The following is a 21,713-nucleotide window of genomic DNA, read 5'->3' on the forward strand; positions in this document are numbered from 1 at the left end:
CAAGAAAGATACCTGAGAGAGACAGAGAAAGAGAGAGAGAGAGAGAGAGAGAGAGAGAGAGAGAGAGAGAGGAAGAGAGCTGAGAGAGAGAGAGGAAAGAGAGCTGAGGGAGAGAGAGAGAGAGAGAGAGAGAGAGAGAGAGAGAGAGAGGGAGAGAGAGAGAGGGAGAGGAAGAGAGCTGAGAGAGAGAGGAAAGAGAGCTGAGGGAGAGAGAGAGGAAAGAGAGCTGAGGGAGAGAGAGGGAGAGAGAGAGAGAGCGAGGGAGAGAGAGAGGGAGAGAGGGAGAGGGAGAAAAGGAGATAAAACATCACATATCAACTTGAGGAATACCTTTTGGGATAAATGCGAGTGATTCCTCCATCAGTGGCCACAAACCTGGCCAGGACTCCATTTCTGAAAGGAATAGGAACATTCAATGACAAAAGTATCCAGTCCTTCAGTGCATCATGTTACAACACAAAAATCTATGGTTAAATCATGCAAGCTGACAATGTGTATCTGTTTTTCCTTGTTTGTGTTCATAGCTAGGTGGAAAAAACTTTCACAAACCACAACCTTTTAGTTAAATCTACTTGATTAAAACAAGAATTATGCATTTGTGTGTGGATTGTGTGCTTTCGTGCGCATAGTTTGGTTGACTCACGGCATCTGATCTCTCCACTGCTTGACGAGGTCTGACGTGATGCCAGCGTCCAGCAACAATCTGTTCACCAGATCCACGTTGCCTGAAAGACAAGGAACCAACATCACTTGGGCTTGATTCAATAATAACAGAAGGCTGAAACCCATTGACCTGCCTGCTGAGTGATCAGTATCTGATCTTTGTCGGTATAGAGGATTTTCCTTCTTTTTCAATTCAATTTAGCTTTATTCTTTGACCTTCAGACAGTGGCCACGAAACTGAGTCATCTTAATAAGAGCAGTGTGTTTGGTCTGCAGGTTGGAATTTATTGTCATGAATCTTGACCTGGAGGCATCTCTGCAGAGTGGTCATTAGCTGTCACAGCCACAGAGTCAGCAAATCTGATTTTAAACCTAACCCTAACCACACTGCTAACCTTAATGCCTACTCCTAACCTTAAAGTTTTTTTTAAAAATCACACATTTTGACTTTGCAGCTGGCCCAGATAGTGGATATTGCTCAGTTCTGCCTTCAGGGCAAGACTCGTGACAATAAACGTCAACCTGCCTTTGGTTTTTGAGACGCTGACCAAGAGGCCTACCGTGAGTCAGAGAGCCACAGACACAAGCTGTGACTCAATCTATATAATAGTAGGAGGGGGATGGAAGGAAGAAAGAGGAAGGGACAGAGAGATAGAGAGGAGGAGTTGGAAGAGAGGGAGAGACCAAGAGAAAGAGAGAGAGCGAGGGAGGTAAAGATGAGAGAGAGGTAGAGCGAGATGGTGACAGAGAGAGTAATGTGAGAGAGAAAGAGAGAGAGAGGGATAAAATAAAGAGATGGATCAGACGATGTATCAGATGATGGATAGAAAGAGTAGAATGGGAAAACACATTCCCATCTTGTTTTCCAAGTTGTGTGTGAGGTCCTGCACTCCAATGCTGTTATCCAGTGCTGTCATGATAGCAGAACAAGCACAGTCTCTGAATCTTCTGTAATGTGAGCCTGTAACATGAGCCACCATATTATTATGAGGTAAAGTCATTAACTAGTACTTAATAAAGAAATGCACTTGGAGTGGTTTTGGGGGAATGTACCAAGTAATTTCAGAGACGTCCGACATGACCAATACTCAACTGAACACAGAATAGTACGCGATCAAAGGGGGACCGTTTTTTTTCTGTCACGAGTCGCACTTTGAACCCGTTGCCTTCGCTGCTCCAGTCCATTAACGTTGAGACTTGGTAACCCTCCATTTACAACACACCACACACACATCAGAGAAAACAGCTGGTGTAACACTTTATCCCCGTTCCCTCCACCTGCCCCAGTGGTTTTCATTAGGGGCCTCTGATTGAAGGCAGGCCAGGAATTCTAATGTACTTCACCGCCACTGCAGTGGCTTAAACAAGTAAACCATGTAATGTCCCACTCCCCACCCATGCCAAACATCCCACAAGGTCTGTATACACAGCAGTCTATAGTCCTGCAGAAAACGCCCATCAATCTCCCAAGCAGAAATGGACAATTAAGGAAACTAATATCCTAATTACGGGAACTAATATACCAATTGGGGGACTTGGTTAAAAAAAATGTATTACAGGGGTATTTCCAATTGATTGTTTCAAGTGACTTTTTCAAACCTAAAAATCTGACTAGACTACACATCAAGCATATAAACGTTACTTTTGAGAGACATCGCTGCATTTCTAGGACAAACTTGAAAGAGAAAAAAGGACTGAGTATCTTTCCAATTGAGATGGCTGAGTACTACTTTTCAAACCAACACATCAGACCAATAAACATGAGCTTTGAGTGACATTGCTACATTTCATAAAAACACTTGAGAGGGAAAAGAAAGGAATGAGGCGAGTAATTAACCTCTACTATTATATCAGAGAGTGATGTACTGCTAATGCATTGGTCAGATGTCGGAGACTCAGTCTCCATTGGTCTGAAAGCTCCGGCGCACAGGCCTGATTTGTCCCTTTTTATTGCTCCGCTCGCACTCTCACCTCGACGGGGTTCTGGTCTTTCTCACAAACACACAGTAATTGGACCAGTAGGTGGGGTATGTGGGGGTATATAACTTGGTGGAGTGTGTGTGTGTTTGTGTGTGTGTGTGTTGCGGCAAAGCCGAGGCATCTAACACATGTGCCCTGAGGCGTATGATGGTCAGACTTTTAGAGTTAGGATCAAACAGGCCAACACAAGGAGGGAGGGGTTCTACAGACAGAGAGACCTGACTGTCTTTCTTCTGTATACAGTATACTGCATAGCACCTAGCAGTCACTCCAGACATCCAGACCTATGGTTCACTATAGGCACCCCAGGGAACATGCTCAGTTGGCCCTCCTATGAAGACATCAATACTGTCCAAGACCCATGTTGTTCTAGTGCCCACTGAACAACGGTCTAACAACCAACATTTTTCACGTAACTTGTTGAGCCTAAATTATCATTATTAAAGGATCATTATAAAATGTATTCCAGAGTGCTTCATTACATGTAATGTATATGTTAAAAAATAATAATGTAAAAATGTAACTGATTTCTCAATCTATTCACCACCAGTTCTGAGCAGTGAGTGTTAAACCATGGATGGTGGTTGGTTAGTGGCTGGAAGAGGGAACATAGGAAAGGTGTCTGATTTTCCCTGGTATTAGCTACTCTTTGTTGGAAGGGTTAAACCCAGGGAAGGTGTCTGATTGTCCCTGGTCTTAGCTACTATTTGTTGGAAGGGAGAAACCCAGGGAAGGTGTTTGGTTGTCCCTGGTCTTAGCTACTCACACAGTGGGTTGTTGGGAGTCTTCCTGTCGATGTACTCGTTGAAGTCCATCAGGAACTCTGTGTTGTTTTTAGACGGCTTCAGATCCTTACAGTACTCCCTATGGGATGAAAAAAAAAAAAAACTCAAATCCTATACATTTATATGTACAAGTAACTGCCAAAATAAAGGAAACACCAACATAGTGTCTTAATAGGGCATTGGGCCACCACAAGCCAGAACAGCTTCAATGCACCTTGGCATAGATTCTACAAGTGTCTGGAACTCTATTGGAGGGATGTGACACTATTCTTGCACAAGAAATTCCACCATTTGGTGTTTTGTTGATGGAGGTAAAAGCTGTCTCAGGCACCGCTCTAAAATCTCCCATGTGTTCAATTAGGTTGAGATCTGGTGACTGAGACACCAATGGAATATGGTTTTCATGCTCAACAAACCATCCAGTGACCACTCGTGCCCTGTGGATGGGGACATTGTCATCCTATGTGGTGTAGCCATGGTAGCTAAAATAATGGCCTGCCCAGCATTTTTTATACATGACCCTAAGCATGATGGGATGTTAATTAACTCAGGAACCACACTTGTGTGGAAGAACCTGCTTTCAATATACTTTGTTATCCCTCATTTAGTCAGGCGTTTCCTTTATTTTGTCAGTTACCTGTATATAAACCTTTCTAAAAAATAACAGTCAATCTTCTTACCTTGGTGCAATGAGAGTGTATCCATACTCCTCAAACTTGTCTTCCTGCAGGCTTTCAGAGACTGTAGAAGAGCAGAAAGCTGTGAGCCCTACAAACATCTCTGTGCCATTCATATACACAGACCTTGGAACCGGAAGAAGGGTATCACACATAACTCATGTCAAGTTAACATGATGACCATTGATTGATACAGATGCTGATGAGATTCATGGCTGATGGATCAAATGACTTCTGTTGACTGTAATAGTAGACTGTCAACTGATGGGCCATGGTGATTCAGACATCATGAAGACAATCCCCAGTCCTAGACGGTCCACAGTTTGTATAGACACATGACTCCACGTCTGATAGAGAGATACAGCTTTGATGAATGTAAGTTAAGTGTTGTCTGTCAACTCCTCATTTTAAAGCATGGTGGGGGTATACATTCCTCTGTCCATCGTCACAGGGTGACCGTACCACCCCCACCCAGGGAGCTTGGCTCTTAGAAGTTTGTATCTTAAAGGTGGTAAATACTATGGCAAAGATTAGGTTTGGTAGCATAGAAGACAATACAGGAAATACACTCTATGTAAAGGGTTTATACTTAGTTGACTGTGACTAGAACTAGGTCTAGAAAAATCTACGGATAGCAGTGCACAGCAGAGAAAAAGAAAGTATGAGACAATCTCTAATGAACAGATGTAAATCAGGTCGTGTGGGTGACATGGAACCTTGGCGTGGGAATGACTTCCCTATGCATGCTGGGAAAAACAGCAGACAGACACGACTCTTAGAACAGGAGGAGAGAGACAAGAGGAGAAAAAAATACTTGCCCTCATCCCCTGGAGAGGACAAAATCCCAGCAGAGAGAATATGTGAAAGCGAGATGCGTCCCCATGGGTGAACGAGGGAAGGAAGGAGGGAAGGAAAGTAGAAAAAAACAGGGTAAAACACAAGGGTCAAAAGTCAACAATATATTTTATTCACAGAGCGAGGCCTTGAATAAAAATATTGCACTCCCATCAAAAGGTTTCTTCTCAAAATGTAAATGTTGACTGATCAAGCAACAAGGGTCACACAACGAGAGGGTTTACAATGAGCATTCTAGCGATAACATTGCATTGCTTTCAATGCATTGATTTCAAGTACCATTATCATCATATTTTCTGTACTGTAATACAGTGGTAATGATGAATCCATGGGGTTACTAGTGTTGAGTAATGTCTTCATATGACAATGCCATGGAAAGGAATAGAAGAGACATTCATCATGGTAACATGGAACATAATCCTGTTGTATTGCTTGGATATTACTTTGATATTGTTTAAAATATGGTGCTTGTTATTATTATATTGTGGTGCGGTATTCGTCATGACCTCATGGGCTAGACTTCAGACTAGTACATGAGGTCTTTGGTAGTAATTGTTGGAAAATAATGATGTCCATGTGTAGATTCTTGGTACATCGTCAATACTTCAATTACATGAAGTCTAATTTAAAAGACATTAATGACAGCCCCATGTTTATTTTGTCCCTTTTTTTAAAATCATAGATTGCCTCCACCTACAGTGTCTTTAAGAATGTGAATGAATGTATACAAACACAAAAGACACACACAGATACACAGATTTTTGATGAACCAGAGACATGTTTTAGGGAACTCCACTGAAAGATGTGGATACCATGTTGAAAGCAAACATTCCATGGCAATCACATACACTTAGAATGTAAACATGCAACCTAGAGTGATATTCAATTGTACGGTATTTGTACAATTAGGGGTGAAAGGTGAAAGGTTGGAGAGTTTAGTTACAGGGCTGGGCAAGCCGATACCATTACAATACAGTCAAACCAGGAAGTGAATTGAAATCACAAATCGAATCAGCGTCATTATTGTCAATAAGGATTTTTCGATTCTTGAATTGGAATTTCAAATCACTTCCGGTTCTGGCTGAATTTAAATGGAACCTACCCCAACCAAATGTGTTTTGGATGGCCACTCTCTCAATAAAAGAAGACTGTTAGTCTGTTATGTGACTCAGCGACCACATGAGACACACACCCACACACTGGGGAGACAATAGCAAAGGATACTGGTGTACACAAAAGGAGAGAGAGACAGAGAGAGACAGAGAGAGACGGAGAGAGACAGAGAGAGAGAGACAGCGAGAGAGAGAGAGAGAGAGAGAGAGACAGCGAGAGAGACAGCGAGAGAGAGAGAGAGAGAGAGAGAGAGAGAGAGAGAGAGACAGCGAGAGAGAGAGAGAGAGAGAGAGAGAGAGAGGTGGTGCTCTGTGGGGACGAGGTGGTTTCTGTCTTTCATTAAGACTATTTTACGAGCTTGTAAACCTCTGAATGATTAAAAAAGAGAAACTAAAAAAGGGAGAAACCGTCCAGTCATGTTTTGGGCAAACACTCATCGCTTTCTCTTTTATGGGTTCACCTTAAAATAATGCAAACATCCTCCCCTCTGTCCTTCCTGTTAGCAGACTCTAGAGGGTTAGTGCCAAAGCCACATCTGAGTGCCATTGGGGCAGGTGGGATAAACAACATGCATACAGAGGCTTGTGAAAATACACACTCATACATACACTCACTATTGGGCAGCAGCATCGCATGCAAGGCTCTCCTTGTGTGTGGTCAGATTAGGGACTGAATCAGTGTGATCAAACACTATCTAAATCAGTTATAAGACCCCTATCTACATGACTCAGATTATTGTACGTCACAACATCATTACACTACTATGGACCTCTTTACACTACACTACTTTGATGACACAATCTAGATCCAGGAGAGATACTGAAGTGTAAAGAGACAGATCTAGATTTTCTCTTTAGGAGATGTCTCCCACACTGCCTCTGGAGGAAGTGAGGGAGGCAACTACATGACATACCCCCCTTCCACACCACATGTCCCTGCAAGAATTACTTTCATTACCCTAATACCAGCAGACAGCATTTTGTTTGCCTATATACTTCAGTACTTACGGTATGCTAATAGCTGCACTTACACAGGAAGCAGGAATGTGGCTTTGGCCACACCACATCAAGGTTAGTGTAAACAGAAAAGTTGCAAATCTAGTGTTGAAGAGAGATAGACAGTGTGGCTAGAGGAAGGGTGTTGTATTGGTAAGGAGATGGGACACAATTATGTTAGTTCCAGGAACGTCTTCACTAAGATAAAACAGAGCATTATGGGTACTGTTGTTCATCATGCTACAGGTGTGAGAGCAGGAGGACAGGGAAGGTGTGAGGTAAGGTACAGGAGGAGAATACTTGCCCAATTCCACTGAGGGGGTTCCAACACACGGAGAAGACAGGGGTGAGAAGGTCAGCAGGAGAGGAGAGGAAGGAGGGAAGGGGGAGCGGGAAAGAGAAGGGGACAGGAAAGAAGCAAACAGGGGTACACAATATTTTATTCCTCTTAGTGTTGAATAAAAACATTGCAGCTTGAACAGGATGTATGAGAAATGGGCTTCCCATTTTACTGCAGAAGACAGATGATCAACTCAGGGACCGTCCCAATCAGCTAAGGGACTGAGTGGTAGGAAAGTAAGACGGATTGTGTGTCTGTGTGTGTGTGTGTGTGTGCGCTTGGGGGACCGAACAGACCCACAGGAGGTACCCAGACAAACTGAACTTCCCAGGAAGACCTGTGTGTGTGTGTGTATATGTGCATGTATGTGTGTGTGTATGTGTATCCCAGTGGTAAGGGACAGTGGAGTGTGGAGAGGGGAATAAAACAGACCCACAGGCCCACAACCAGACCATGAAGACCGAAACACAGACCTTCCTATGGAAGACCCATCATCCTAACACAATGACTGACTAACAACACACAATGATTTGACTATTGGGAATCTCACAGCTTGACGGGGACATGAGAGGGGAGTTTGAACACATGTGGAAATAAGTGTAGTGTGAGAGAGAGCGAATGAGAGAGATGGAGTGTGTTTGTGTGTGCTCACAGACAAGCTGAAACCTGAGGCTTCCCTTAACCCCTATGTGGTATTCATTTAAATGCCATTGTCATCTGACAAATGTGTTTTGTCATTCTGTCTACAGTTGTGGCCAAAAGTTTTGAGAATGACACAAATATAAATTTTCGCAAAGTCTGCTGCCTCAGTGTCTTCAGATATTTTTGTCAGATGTTACTATGGAATACTGAAGTATAATTACAGGCATTTCATAAGTGTCAAAGGCTTTTATTGACAATTACATGAAGTTGATGCAAAGAGTCAATATTTGCCGTGTTGACCCTTCTTTTTCAAGACCTCTGCAATCCGCCCTGGCATGCCGTCAATTAACTTCTGGGCCACATCCTGACTGATGGCAGCCCATTCTTGCATAATCAATGCTTGGCGTTTGTCAGAATTTGTGGGTTTTTGTTTGTCCACCCGCCTCTTGAGGATTGACCACAAGTTCTCAATGGGATTAAGGTCTGGGGAGTTTCCTGGCCATGGACCCAAAGTATCAATGTTTTGTTCCCCGAGCCACTTAGTTATCCCTTTTGCCTCATGGCAAGGTGCTCCATCATGCTGGAAAAGGCATTGTTCATCACCAAACTGTTCCTGGATGTTTGGGAGAAGTTGCTCTCGGAGGATGTGTTGGTACCATTCTTTATTCCTGGCTGTGTTCTTAGGCAAAATTGTGAGTGAGCCCATTCCCTTGGCAGAGAAACAATCCCACACATGAATGGACTCAGGATGCTTTACTGTTGGCATGACACAAGACTGATGGTAGCGCTCACCTTGTCTTCTCCGGACAAGCTTTTTTACGGATGCCCCAAACAATCGGAAAGGGGATTCATCAGAGAAAATGACTTTACCCCAGTCCTCAGCAGTCCAATCCCTGTACCTTTGGCAGAATATCAGTCTGTCCCTGAAGTTTTTCCTGGAGAGAAGTGGCTTCTTTGCTGCTCTTCTTGACACCAGGCCATCCTCCAAAAGTCTTTGACCACACTGTGCGTGCAGATGCACTCACACCTGCCTGCTGCCATTCCTGAGCAAGCTCTGTACTGGTGGTGCCCCAATCCCACAGCTGAATCAACTTTAGGAGACGGTCCCGGCGCTTGCTGGACTTTCTTGGGCGCCCTGAAGCCTTCTTCACAACAATTGAACCGCTCTCCTTGAAGTTCTAGATGATCCGATAAATGGTTGATTTAGGTGCAATCTTACTGGCAGCAATACCCTTGCCTGTGAAGCCCTTTTTGTGCAAAGCAATGATGACGGCACGTGTTTCCTTGCAGGTAACCATGTTGACAGAGGAAGAACAATGATTCCAAGCACCACCCTCCTTTTGAAGCTTCCAGTCTGTTATTCAAACTCAATCAACATGACAGAGTGATCTCCAGCCTTGTCCTCGTCAACACTCACACCTGTGTTAACGAGAGAATCACTGACATGATGTCAGCTGGTCCTTTTGTGGCAGGGCTGAAATGCAGTGGAAATGTTTTGGGGGAATTCAGTTCATTTGCATGGCAAAGAGGGACTTTGCAATTAATTGCAATTCATCTGATCACTCTTCATAACATTCTGGAGTATATGCAAATTGCCATCATACAAACTGAGGCAGCAGACTTTGTGAAAAGTAATATTTGTGTCATTCTCAAAACTTTTGGCCACGACTGTATATGCAAAGGAAATGTTTACTGCGTAAAAGGTCATGCCTTGATATAGGTCAGGAGGTTAAAGTGATTTAGAATTCTACTTACATTTGGCCTGGGTGATGGTGTCTCCGATAGTAGTGTGGATGTAATGCAGGCTGTACACTGGAAGGACCAAGGCTAGACTGGGAACACACACACACACACACACACACACACACACACACACACACACACACACACACACACACACACACACACACACACACACACACACAGATATGAATAGGTGCACACACACTTACATGCCACACACACACCACAACATTTTCATATTTTGCAGAGTTCTAACAAAGAACACATTTGCAAGAATCACAGATCAGATCACCACACAAACTTAAAAGTTGATCCACACATCAAAACAAAAATGTCTTAAAAACTTGTCATCACTGAAGCTAAAACTTTCACACAGACATATTCTGCTGAGCTTTGTAACTTATTTTTTACAAGTACATTTATCATTTGAACAGTAAAAGTCATCATTCCCCATTCAAATACAATATTTCTTATTTTGCTCCAGATATCTGCATGCTCCAGTTTAGTGCACACATTCAGGACAGTCTCAAAAGGGTTTGGACTATGTGGTACACAAACATTTAGGACAGTCTCAAGAGGGTTTTGACTAGGTGGTACACACATTTAGGACAGTCTCAAGAGGGTTTTGACTAGGTGGTACACACACATTTAGGACAGTCTCAAGAGGGTTTTGACTAGGTGGTACACACACATTTAGGACAGGCTCGAGAGGGTTTTGACTAGGTGGTACACAGCTACAACCAGTAGTGACTTTGTTTGTAGCAGGTTAGGAGAACTTACGCAGCAGGTTAGGAGAATTCACTTAACAGGTTAGGAGAATTGGGTTAAGGTTAGGATTAGTTAAAACGTTCTCCTAACTTGCTACGAAAAGTCAATTCCGGGCGTATCAGTACTCCGTCTAGTCACAACCATAGAGATAGATAGAGGACTCATCTTTGTATCTGTGCCATTATTGCGTCTGTTACAGCACGGACAGCGTCATTGAGGCAATCTCCATTTTGAAGTAGTACATTTTCTTCTTCACAATTGGCTGATTCCTCCTGATGACCCGGTTGGACATGACTCCAACAGGGTCACCAGGAAGGATCAGCCAATGAAGTTGGATGTCCACCCAGTTGACTACATTAAAATCTGAGATTTGCATAACTAATCCAAGATAGACCACAGACTGTCGTTTCCAATGGGAGCAAATTCATTATAGTGGGCAGAACAAGCAAGGAGGTGGACAGAGACAAGCACAAGCTAGCGAGATCCTATTGGCGTGTTCTAGCATGTATTTGCATATTTCCCTTAGGGAACGCATACTCTGAAGTGTGCATGTGCAATAGCTCAATTCGCCCTTGCACCCCTTCTAAACAACGAAACATTTTGAAACTTTGGCAAAGGGTAAAGTCTACAAAACATAGTCCACTCTGTAAAATATTCTAGTCTTGGGGACAGAAAACTGTATCAAATGCTTAAAAATCTATGAGAACTTAGCAGAATGTGGGCCAAAATCCATCCAGCTGCATCTTCTCCCACTTGCCTGCCACTGGGCTTCCTCTCATCACCATTTTTGGTGGCGAGTGGAAATGCCACCAGGAAGCTTGAAATGTACACTTCCGGTGAAACATCTGGTTCATTGTTCTATCTGCGATAAAATGTTGGAAGCCCTCAATGGCGCTACCTGTGCTAAAACTGCCTTTTGGCCACTAGAAGCCCCTATTATTCTCTATGGCCACGACCTTTCAAGCGGTTGCATTGATCAGGTGTCAGTGCACTACTAGTAGTCATAAGAGATGAAAACAGTGACCCCTATTGTTCTTCTAGATAGGGCCCTGAGTTTTTATGGAACCTAGTTATATGCCTTGACCAGGTAAAACTCCAGACTCTTGACCCATGAGAGTTTTCTTGGTCAAGTCACGTGGTCAGAATAAAAACTCAAGGCCCTAAAAAGGAATACTGTACATGGTATACTCAGGTAGGGGTACAAATACAGTACATGTAGCTGTTACCTGTAATCTGTACCCTTTACAGGGGCATATGTGTACGATCTTTCGCTTCGGTCTATGTACCGCTGTGGAGCAGAACACACATTTGTCATCAAAGGGACAGCTCACCCCGAAATAGTCTAAAAATGTGTTTTTGTTTTTCCATCATGTTTTACTTTACCTCATCCTGGGATTTCACTAGTGTGTGTACCGTGCGGTGGCCGGTTTCTCCATTAATCATGTTCGTTCTTATCTGAGGACAAAAAACACTTAGCTCTTAGGAGCAAGTTCAACCCACAACAGGATAGAATGTGGACACAAAGGTGGAAGTATAAAAGAAGACCGTCAGTGGTCTCCATCTTACCTCTACTTTAATCTCATCCTCCAGCTCAGCGTCCAGGAAGTCCAGAGTTACAGGCTCCTGAAATTTAGGATTCTAGAGTGCGAGACAGAGAGCGAGAGACAGAGAGCGAGAAAGAAAGTGCGAGAGAAAGTGCGAGCGAGAAAGTGCGAGACAGAGTGAGAGAGAGACAGAGAGTGCACGCATGCGCGAGAGAGAGATTTAATACAACATTTACTGTTTTATAGATTGAATCAACCCAGATAAGAGTTCACCCAGGAATTATTTAAGACAGTCTATGTGAAATTACCTTTAAGGGTGACATTCGTCATGCAAAAGAGAACAGACCTGTGAAAAAAAACAGCCTACCTGTCTATGTTAAATATTATCATTATTTTGCTTACTGCCAATTAGTCATGCAAAAATTACCCTATGTCCAGATTAAAATGATTTCCAGTCAGGATTTGTCTCAATCTTTGTCCATGAACCCTTCATCATGAGCCTAGACAGATACAGCACCAGAACTCCAAAACAAACTTTATGAAATAGGAGTTGAGATATTAACAGGAGCTAAACAAAACCATTTAAGACACATAAGGTACAAATACAAACATACAAAGATATGCTATGTGCCAACTTTACCTCTACCTACATTTACATATTACCTCAACTAAATTGTGCCACCACACATTGACTCTGTACCGGTACCCCTTGTATACATCCTCACTACTGTTATTTTATTGTTGCTCTTTATTTGTTATTTTTCTATTTTATTCTTTTTTCATTTTGTTTTTATACATTTTTTACTTCAGTTTATTTTAGTATACACTTTCTTAACACTTATTTTTCTTAAAACTGCATTGTTGGTTAAGGGCTTGTAAGTAAGCATTTCACTGTAAGGTCTGGCTCATGTTGTATTCGGTGCATGTGACAAATACAATTTGATATCTACCTCAGGTACCTTATTATTATCTATCCTGATGCCTAGTCACTTTACCCTGCCTTCATGTACATATCTACCTCAAATACCTTATTATTATCTATCCTGATGCCTAGTCACTTTACCCTGGCTTCATGTACATATCTACCTCAGGTACCTTATTATTATCTATCCTGATGCCTAGTCACTTTACCCTGCCTTCATGTACATATCTACCTCAAATACCTTATTATTATCTATCCTGATGCCTAGTCACTTTACCCTGCCTTCATGTACATATCTACCTCAGGTACCTTATTATTATCTATCCTGATGCCTAGTCACTTTACCCTGCCTTCATGTACATATCTACCTCAGGTACCTTATTATTATCTATCCTGATGCCTAGTCACTTTACCCTGCCTTCATGTACATATCTACCTCAAATACCTTATTATTATCTATCCTGATGCCTAGTCACTTTACCCTGCCTTCATGTACATATCTACCTCAAATACCTTATTATTATCTATCCTGATGCCTAGTCACTTTACCCTGCCTTCATGTACATATCTACCTCAAATACCTTATTATTATCTATCCTGATGTCTAGTCACTTTACCCTGTATTCATGTACATATCTACCTCAAATACCTTATTATTATCTATCCTGATGCCTAGTCACTTTACCCTGCCTTCATGTACATATCTACCTCAAATACCTTATTATTATCTATCCTGATGCCTAGTCACTTTACCCTGCCTTCATGTACATATCTACCTCAGGTACCTTATTATTATCTATCCTGATGCCTAGTCACTTTACCCTGCCTTCATGTACATATCTACCTTAAATACCTTATTATTATCTATCCTGATGCCTAGTCACTTTACCCTGCCTTCATGTACATATCTACCTCAGGTACCTTATTATTATCTATCCTGATGCCTAGTCACTTTACCCTGCCTTCATGTACATATCTACCTCAAATACCTCGTACCTCTGCACATTGATCTGGTACTGGTACTCCCTGTATATAGCTCCACATTGATCTGGTACTGGTACTCCCTGTATATAGCTCAGATGCAGAGTTAAAAAAATTGTAATATAAAATATTGACTAACACGAGGAATAAAACAAAATGCACAAGAATGGAGCTACATACAGGGAGTACCAGATCAATGTGGAGCTATATACAGGGAGTACCAGTACCAGATCAATGTAGAGCTATATACAGGGAGTACCAGTACCAGATCAATGTGGAGCTATATACAGGGAGTACCAGTACCAGATCAATGTGGAGCTATATACAGGGAGTACCAGTACCAGATCAATGTGGAGCTATATACAGGGAGTACCAGTACCAGATCAATGTGGAGCTATATACAGGGAGTACCAGTACCAGATCACTGTGGAGCTATATACAGGGAGTACCAGTACCAGATCAATGTGGAGCTATATACAGGGAGTACCAGTACCAGATCAATGTGGAGCTATATACAGGGAGTACCAGTACCAGATCAATGTGGAGCTATATACAGGGACTACCAGTACCAGATCAATGCTGAGCTATATACAGGGAGTACCAGTACCAGATCAATGTGGAGCTATATACAGGACGTACCAGTACCAGATCAATGTGGAGCTATATACAGGGAGTACCAGTACCAGATCAATGTGGAGCTATATACAGGGAGTACCAGTACCAGATCAATGTGGAGCTATATACAGGGACTACCAGTACCAGATCAATGTAGAGCTATATACAGGGAGTACCAGTACCAGATCAATGTGGAGCTATATACAGGGAGTACCAGTACCAGATCAATGTGGAGCTATATACAGGGAGTACCAGTACCAGATCAATGTGGAGCTATATACAGGGAGTACCAGTACCAGATCAATGTGGAGCTATATACAGGGAGTACCAGATCAATGTGGAGCTATATACAGGGAGTACCAGTACCAGATCAATGTGGAGCTATATACAGGGAGTACCAGTACCAGATCAATGTGAGGCTATATACAGGGAGTACCAGTACCAGATCAATGTGGAGCTATATACAGGGAGTACCAGTACCAGATCAATGTGGAGCTATATACAGGGAGTACCAGTACCAGATCAATGTGGAGCTATATACAGGGAGTACCAGTCCAGATCAATGTGGAGCTATATACAGGGAGTACCAGTCCAGATCAATGTGGAACTATATACAGGGAGTACCAGTACCAGATCAATGTGGAGCTATATACAGGGAGTACCAGATCAATGTGGAGCTATATACAGGGTGTTCCAGTCCAGATCAATGTGGAGCTATATACAGGGAGTACCAGTCCAGATCAATGTGGAGCTATATACAGGGAGTACCAGTCCAGATCAATGTGGAGCTATATACAGGGAGTACCAGTACCAGATCAATGTGGAGCTATATACAGGGAGTACCAGTACCAGATCAATGTGGAGCTATATACAGGGAGTACCAGTACCAGATCAATGTGGAGCTATATACAGGGAGTACCAGTACCAGATCAATGTGGAGCTATATACAGGGAGTACCAGTACCAGATCAATGTGGAGCTATATACAGGGAGTACCAGTACCAGATCAATGTGGAGCTATATACAGGGAGTACCAGTACCAGATCAATGTGGAGCTATATACAGGGAGTACCAGTACCAGATCAATGTGGAGCTATATACAGGGAGTACCAGTCCAGATCAATGTGGAGCTATATACAGGGAGTACCAGTACCAGATCAATGTGGAGCTATATACAGGGAGTACCAGTACCAGATCAATGTGGAGCTATATACAGGGAGTACCAGTACCAGATCAATGTGGAGCTATATACAGGGAGTACCAGTACCAGATCAATGTGGAGCTATATACAGGGAGTACCAGTCCAGATCAATGTGGAGCTATATACAGGGAGTACCAGTACCAGATCAATGTGCAGCTATATACAGGGAGTACCAGTACCAGATCAATGTAGAGCTATATACAGGGAGTACCAGTACCAGATCAATGTGGAGCTATATACAGGGAGTGTATGTAGAGCTATATAATATCACCAAACCACAGCAATTATCTGAAGTCTTTACCCATACTTGTGTATTTATTTAATGCACAGTAATGATGTTTTGATACAAGAACACCAGTGACATATTTCCTCAGGGCAGTTTACGGGAAAGCTGTGAGGCGGACCTTAAACTAAAGACTGATGTGAAACACATGGCTACGTGGGCGTAAGCTCCATGTTCTCCCTGTGTTTGTTGTGTGGAAATCATGAAGTGTCCCTCGCAAACCTTCTCTACACAAACCCATATGGTGACCTTTTCCGAGATAGTACTAGGGGAAGCTAGCCAAACAAAGCTAAGTGTGGCTAGGCTACGCTAGGGTAATGCTAAGCTATGCTAGCCTAACGGTAGGCTAACGCCAGGCTGCTAAATCTCCCATGCCTTGCTAACAGGTATATTGGGGCTTTGCTTAACATGGTTGTGCAGCATACTGTGATTAAAGGAACAGATGAGTGTTGTAGTTTTGGTGTGTGTGTGTGTGTGTGTGTGTGTGTGTGTGTGTGTGTGTGTGTGTGTGTACTGTACCTTTGGGCAGAGGTTGGGATGCAGCAAGACATAACCGTTGGGGTCAATGGCAAAGTAATAGCCATTTGGTCCAAACTACAAGAGGTAGAAAGAGACGGGATAGTTAGTGTGTGTGTCGATGGTATTGATGGTGTTCTGGATGCTTAACATAGGCTATGTGGGTATGTGTTAGTGTGTGTGTGTAGCACACATGCGAGTGTGTCTTACTGTAAATCTTGGCGTTAGTCTTTTGATGTCGTCCAGAGACACATCGATAGCCATCACTCCCAGGATTAGCTGGTTTTGGGGCCTCTGGGAGAAAAAACAGTCAAGGAAAAGTGGAATGAGACCAAAACAAAGCATTATATAGTACCTCACTCAGAGGGACCCCTAGTGCTTCACACACACAGTAGTATATCACTCAGAGGGACCCCTAGTGCTTCACACACACAGGCATTCACAAAAACAATTTTACTCCGATGACTCAAGTCCCTTGGCGACTTTAAAAACATTTCCAAAGTAAAGAGCACCGTGGAGATAAAAAAATGTCCTTTAGAAATCCTTGTTGTTACTGTGACTCATTAACGAGTCATTCTCAGCCTGGCTTTAGTCATTACAGGTCCATCAAACACCATCCATGTATTGATACGTAGGCTGTGTGTGCTGTTTTTAAATGTATGTAGTTCTGTTCTTGAGCTGTTCTTGTCTACTAATTGTCTGTATGTTTTGTGTGGATCCCAGCAAGAGTAGCTGCGGCTTTCACAACAACTAATGAGGATCCTAATAAAATACCAAAATACCAAATAGCATCATCTTGAAGCAGTTAGCTACTGTTATCAGATGTCGTTGCTTCCTGTGGCACAGAGTGGGCAGGCTTTGAAGAGTGAAACTATATCAGCAAAATGGCTGACAAGTACCTCAACAAGGAGATAGTAGAGGAAGAAAGGACCCACATCGTAATCGACTGCCGAGCTGACAAGGTAAAAATCTGTCGTTCTGCCCCTGAGCAAGGCAGTTAACCCACTGTTCCCAGTCCTGTGGTGTGACCCAGTGTTCAGTTCTGGAGGTGAACCTGGCTGAGAGGTCATCAACTCCCTGCTTCTGGGACATACTGCTGTGCAAATCAAACACACTTCTGAAAGCTCATTGCGGGAATGCAAGTAAACGAGTAAGTAAGCAAGTAAGCAGTCAGCTAACCAGTCAGATAGCAGTCAGTCAACCAGCCAGCCAGCCAGTTAGTCAACCAGCCAGCCAGTCAGTCAACCAGCCAGCCAGTCAGTCAGTCAGTCAACCAGCCAGTCACCCAGCCAGTCAGTCAGTCATACAGCCAGTCAACCAGCCAGTCACCCAGCCAGTCAGTCAGTCAACCAGTCAGTCAGTCAGTCAGTCAACCAGCCAGCCAGCCAGCCAGCCAGCCAGTCAACCAGTCAACCAGCCAGCCAGTCAGTCAACCAGCCAGCCAGTCAATCAATCAGCCAGCCAGCCAGCCAGCCAGCCAGCCAGCCAATCAGTCAGTCAGTCTGCCTGCCTGCCTGCCAGCCAGCCAGCCAGCGCTGTACCTGTAGTCCCCTCTCTTTGTCAGCTTTGGTGTTGGTCTTGTTGAAGACTGGAAGTGTTCCTGTGATCACCAGACCCAGCTCCTGTAAACCAGATCACATGTATTTTCCTTTAGAACAGCACCCCTACTGGTCTTATCAGACTGATAACAACAGGTATAATATGCACCAGTTGAGGCTGGTGGGGGGGAGCTATAGGAGGATGGGCTCATTGTAATGGCTGGAATGGAACCAATGGAATGGAGACAAACATGTGGTTTCAATGTTTGATGTGTTTAATACCGTTCCATTGAATCCATTCCAGCCATTACAATGAGCCTGTCCTCCTATAGCTCCTCCCACCAGCCTCCTCTGCTATGCATTCTCTATGCACCTGTATACTGGTGTAGGTTGTGTCCGTGTACTATAGTCTATAGGTAAGAATACTACTTGTAATGAAATAGTAGCCTGGTCCCATATCTGTTTGTGTTGTAAACTCAAGCACAAGCAGATATGGGAACAGGCTAATGTACTAGCCCTGTGGAGCAAGACAGATTATTAGTGAGAGTCCATCATAATAACTTTCCATTGGTGTCAGACAGGGCAATTAATGACGCAAATACACTTTCCAATACAAACACCAGCTATCTAGTTGTAAATAAAAATAGCAGAAATAATGGGAAGCTGTGCAGGGTAGTATTTACAGGGTGAATTTGGGGACAACAAGGCATACACAGGGTGTCAGGCTGTTGACTATGGTAAGTGTAGATACTGTATTATAAACTTGCTATGTGTGTCCGAGTGCAACTAGTGATGCAAACACCCTTCTAATACAAACACCAGCTGTCTAGTTCTAAAAGTAGCTCATATCAAGGTCAAGTTGCGTCCTGACTTAAACAGTGGATAAGGGATGAAAGTGCACCTGATAGAGAAAACGTCACGTTTCCATGTTCAATCACATAACATTGTTTACTATGGAACGATCCGGAAAAAAACTAGAAAGAAATCTGTCCCTAAATTAATGGACTCAAAATGACACGTCTTTGCAGGTAACCAGACACAGGGCCATGTGGTGTGTGTGTGTGTGTGTGTGTGTGTGTGTGTGTGTGTGTGTGTGTGTGTGTGTGTGTGTGTGTGTGTGTGTGTGTGTGTGTGTGTGTGTGTGTGTGTGTGTGTGTGTGTGTGTGTGTGTGTGTGTGTGTGCCGGTTTGCTTGTGTGTGTGTGTGAGAACACACAGTGGGCCGCTATTGTGACGTGTGGCTGGAGAAGCATCTGTTTCCAGTAATGAGGTGGACAGCCTCCATCACCACAACAGGGAAGACACCATCTCTCTAGTGCGTCTGGATGGTCTTCATGGTGTTGTGTGTGCTTACTGGAAATGTGCGATGACCTCTGAATCTGTCATGGTGCAATCTGTAATCAGATTTCCTTATTGCACTGAGACTGTGTCATGCCGTTAGATTTGACACTATACATCCATCTTGCTATGTCTCCAACTTCACGTTATATACAAAAAAATATAAACGCAACATGGAAGGTTTTGGTGTCATTTTTCACGAGCTGAAATAAAAGATCCCAGAAATTTTACATTGGCACAAAAAGCTTATTTCTCTCAGATTTTGTACACACATTTGTTTACATCCCTGTTACTGAGCGTTTCTCCTTTGCCATCCAGCTGACAGGTGTGGCATATCAAGAAGCTGATTAAACAGCATGATCATTACATGGGTGCACATTGCGCTGGAGACAATAAAAAGCCATTCTAAAATGTGCGGTTTTGTCACACAACACAATGCCACAGATGGCATGCTGACTGCAGGAATGTCCACCAGAGCTGTTGCCAGATAATTTGATGTTCATTTATCTACCATAAGCCGCCTCCAAAGTCATTTTAGAGAATGTCCAACCGGCCTCACAACCGCAGACCACGTGTATGGTGTTGTGTGGGCGAGCGGTTTGCTGATGTCAACGTTGTGTGAACAGAGTGCCCCATGGTGGCGGTGGGTTTACGGTATGACCAGGCATAAGCTACGGACTACAAACACAATTGCATTTTATCGATGGCAATTTGTATGCACAGAGATACCGTGACGAGATCCTAAGGCCCATTATCGTGCCATTCATCCGCCACCATCACCTCATGTTTCAGCATGATAATGCACAGCCCCATGTTGCAAAGATCTATGCACAATTCCTGGAAGCTGAACATTTCCCAGTTCTTCCATGGCCTGCATACTTACCATGTCTGGGATGCTCTGGATTGACGTGTACGATAACGTGTTCCAGTTCCCGCCAATATCCAGAAGCTTCGCACAGCCATTGAAGAGGAGTGGGACAACATTCCACAGCCCACAATCCACAGCCTGATCAACTCTATGCGAAGGAGATGTGTCGCTCGTTGCATGAGGCAGATGGTGGTCACACCAGATACTGACTGGTTTCTGATCCACGCCCCTACCTTTTTTTAAGGTACAGTATCTGTGACCAACATATGCATATCTGTATTCCCAGTCATGTGAAATCCATAGACTAGGGCCGAGTCATTTTAAAAAATCGATTGATTTCCTTATATGAACTGTAACTTGTTGCATGTTGCGTTTATATTTTTGTTCAGTATAAATATTGTTCTGAAGCCAACGTCCCACTGTGTGTGCTGGGTTGTTTCTGACTTGGCTCCAATGCTGTTCAATAGAATATCAATACTGGTTGATTTATATTACACGTATATTTGGACAGCTTGTTTCAGTGCACTCGGTCCGGGCCTTATCCGCTGTTGAAGTTCATACACAACTTGAACTTGATATGAGCTATTTCTAGAACCAGAAAGTGTGTGTTCATGTAAAATATGAACTTGATACGTGATATTTTTAGAACTAGATAGCTGGTGTTTGTATTGGAAAATTGTATTTGCGTCACTAGTTGGACTCTCGGACACCCTTAGTAAGTTTATATACAGTATGTGCATTAACCTTAGTCAACAGTGTCTTGGCTGGTGGTACTGTAGTATTGGGAAGTACATTTGCTTCACTATTTGAAGCCTTTGACACCCAAGTTTGTATTAGTTCTACCCTCTAGGGTTGGGGTAAAGTTGTACAAATATTGAATTGCAATTAAATTCCAAAAGATTAAATGTTTTTACATTTCCAATTACAATCAAAAAGTAAAAATATCCTAATTCCAATTAAATAACAATTCCAAATTTATTTCAACGTAAATTCTCCACGAGTGAATTCAAGAATTGAATTGGAATTTCAGTTTAAATTGAAAATGACCCCAATCCTGCTACAGTTTAATGTAAACTTGATCCCAACCCTGGTACACTTTAATGTAAACTTGACCCCAACCCTGGTACACTTTAATGTAAACTTGACCCCAACCCTGCTACACTTTAATGTAAACTTGACCCCAACCCTGGTACACTTTAATGTAAACTGGATCCCAACCCTGGTACACTTTAATGTAAACTTGATCCCAACCCTGCTACACTTTAATGTAAACTTGATCCCAACCCTGGTACACTTTAATGTAAACTTGACCCCAACCCTGGTACACTTTAATGTAAACTGGATCCCA

At 43.0% G+C, this 21,713-nt stretch overlaps 1 protein-coding gene across 1 annotated transcript in view; it reads right to left on the minus strand.

The window, feature by feature from the left end:
- The window catches only part of LOC106595617 (voltage-dependent calcium channel subunit alpha-2/delta-1), a 185,869-nt gene that overhangs the window by 24,403 nt on the left and 139,753 nt on the right, over positions 1-21,713 (minus strand). The window contains exons 16-26 of the mRNA XM_045722235.2: positions 18,164-18,244; positions 16,833-16,916; positions 16,626-16,700; positions 12,128-12,199; positions 11,945-12,016; positions 11,788-11,849; positions 9,806-9,882; positions 4,109-4,169; positions 3,410-3,507; positions 644-725; positions 331-393 (exon numbers count right to left, since the gene is read on the minus strand). Coding sequence (XP_045578191.1) covers positions 331-393; positions 644-725; positions 3,410-3,507; positions 4,109-4,169; positions 9,806-9,882; positions 11,788-11,849; positions 11,945-12,016; positions 12,128-12,199; positions 16,626-16,700; positions 16,833-16,916; positions 18,164-18,244 — 827 coding nt within the window. The remainder of the gene's footprint in view (positions 1-330; positions 394-643; positions 726-3,409; positions 3,508-4,108; positions 4,170-9,805; positions 9,883-11,787; positions 11,850-11,944; positions 12,017-12,127; positions 12,200-16,625; positions 16,701-16,832; positions 16,917-18,163; positions 18,245-21,713) is intronic.

Source organism: Salmo salar, chromosome 07 (genome assembly GCF_965601325.2).
Source record: "Salmo salar chromosome 07, fSalSal1, whole genome shotgun sequence".
Classification (NCBI taxonomy): domain Eukaryota; kingdom Metazoa; phylum Chordata; class Actinopteri; order Salmoniformes; family Salmonidae; genus Salmo; species Salmo salar.